General features: G+C 47.0%; 1 protein-coding gene across 1 annotated transcript in view; it reads right to left on the bottom strand.

Annotated features, from left to right (window-relative positions):
* Positions 1 to 1,360, bottom strand: part of LOC107576532 (actin-related protein 3-like) — a 15,086-nt gene that overhangs the window by 2,826 nt on the left and 10,900 nt on the right. The window contains exons 3-5 of the mRNA XM_016262699.1: positions 510 to 620; positions 269 to 364; positions 82 to 189 (exon numbers count right to left, since the gene is read on the bottom strand). Coding sequence (XP_016118185.1) covers positions 82 to 189; positions 269 to 364; positions 510 to 620 — 315 coding nt within the window. The remainder of the gene's footprint in view (positions 1 to 81; positions 190 to 268; positions 365 to 509; positions 621 to 1,360) is intronic.

Raw genomic sequence — 1,360 nt, 5'->3', positions numbered from 1 at the left:
GGGAGGGGTGGGAGAGGGAGAGAGAGAGAGAGAGAGAGAGAGAGAGAGAGAGAGAGAGAGAGTGTGCGGTGCGTGTTGTACCACTGGAATGACGTGAGTAACTCCGTCTCCGCTGTCGATGACGGTTCCTGTGAGCGTCCTCTCACCGACCTGTCTAGACGTCCATGACGCCGCCAGAGCCAGAACAGCCTGACAAACACACACAGATCAGCCAAACGCATCAGCACTGAGAGCCAGTGTGTGTGTGTGTGTGTGTGTGTGTGTGTACCTGCACAGCGATGTACAGCCCCGGCACGTTAAAGGACTCAAACATGATCTCGGCCGTGTACTCGCGGTTCTCCGGTGTGTTTAGAGGAGGTTCGGTCTGCAGCAGAGAAACAAACACATGTCACACAGGAAGTGATGCGTAGAGCGCAGTAAAATCTCAACCCAGCACTTTAGGTTTCAGCTGAAGGAGAGACGTTAAACACAATCACAATGAAGATGAGTAGCGATGAAGGTCTCCTCACCAGCAGGAAGTAATGGTCCTCGGGTTCGGCTCTCAGATACTTGAAGATCACCTGCTCCATAAACCTCTCCATCAGATCCCAGTCCTCCACGATCCCGTGCCGAATGGGCCACTGCGGAGACAGACACGCTCAGAGATCACGGACACGCCATCTGATGATGATGAAGGACGAGCAAGAACCCTTCATCATCACGGACCGCAGGTAGTCAGAGAGTCAGACTGAATAAAGGAATAGTTCATTCAAACATGAAAATGTGCTGGAAATCTCCTCAACCTCAGGCCGTCCGAGATCAGGATGAGTTTGTTTCTTCATCAGAGAAATGTAGCACTGCATCAGTGTCTCAGCAATGGATGCTCTGCAGTGAATGGGTGCCGTCAGAATGAGAGTCCAAACAGCTGATAAAAACATCACAATAATCCACAAGTAATCCACAGCACTCCAGTCCATCAGTGAACATCTGGAGAAGACAAAAACTGAAACTAATCCAGCATTAAGACCTGTTAACTGTGGATTATTGTGATGTTTTGTAATGTAGTCTGTCAAGTCAAGTCAAGTCACCTTTATTTATATAGCGCTTTTAACAATACAGATTGTGCTTTCTAGTATTACAGATACAGCTTTACAGTATTAAATACGAAAATAGTGTCAATGCAAAAAAAAAAGGGGGGAGGCAAGACAGCACCTTGGTCTTCTTAGAAAATTGAGGAGCTTTAATGTTAGTACACAGACTCTAACTATGGTATACAGTAGAGCCCGACCGATACGGGTTTTTGGGGGCCGATACCGATATTAGGGAGTAAAACAACGCCGATATTCTTTGTGTATATTATAGTACAGTACCAGTCAAAAGT

Source organism: Sinocyclocheilus grahami, unplaced genomic scaffold (genome assembly GCF_001515645.1).
Source record: "Sinocyclocheilus grahami isolate Dianchi unplaced genomic scaffold, SAMN03320097.WGS_v1.1 scaffold3891.1, whole genome shotgun sequence".
Lineage (NCBI taxonomy): Eukaryota > Metazoa > Chordata > Actinopteri > Cypriniformes > Cyprinidae > Sinocyclocheilus > Sinocyclocheilus grahami.
The sequence above is the reverse complement of the archived record's forward strand: the minus strand, read 5'-3'. Positions and strand labels throughout refer to the sequence as shown.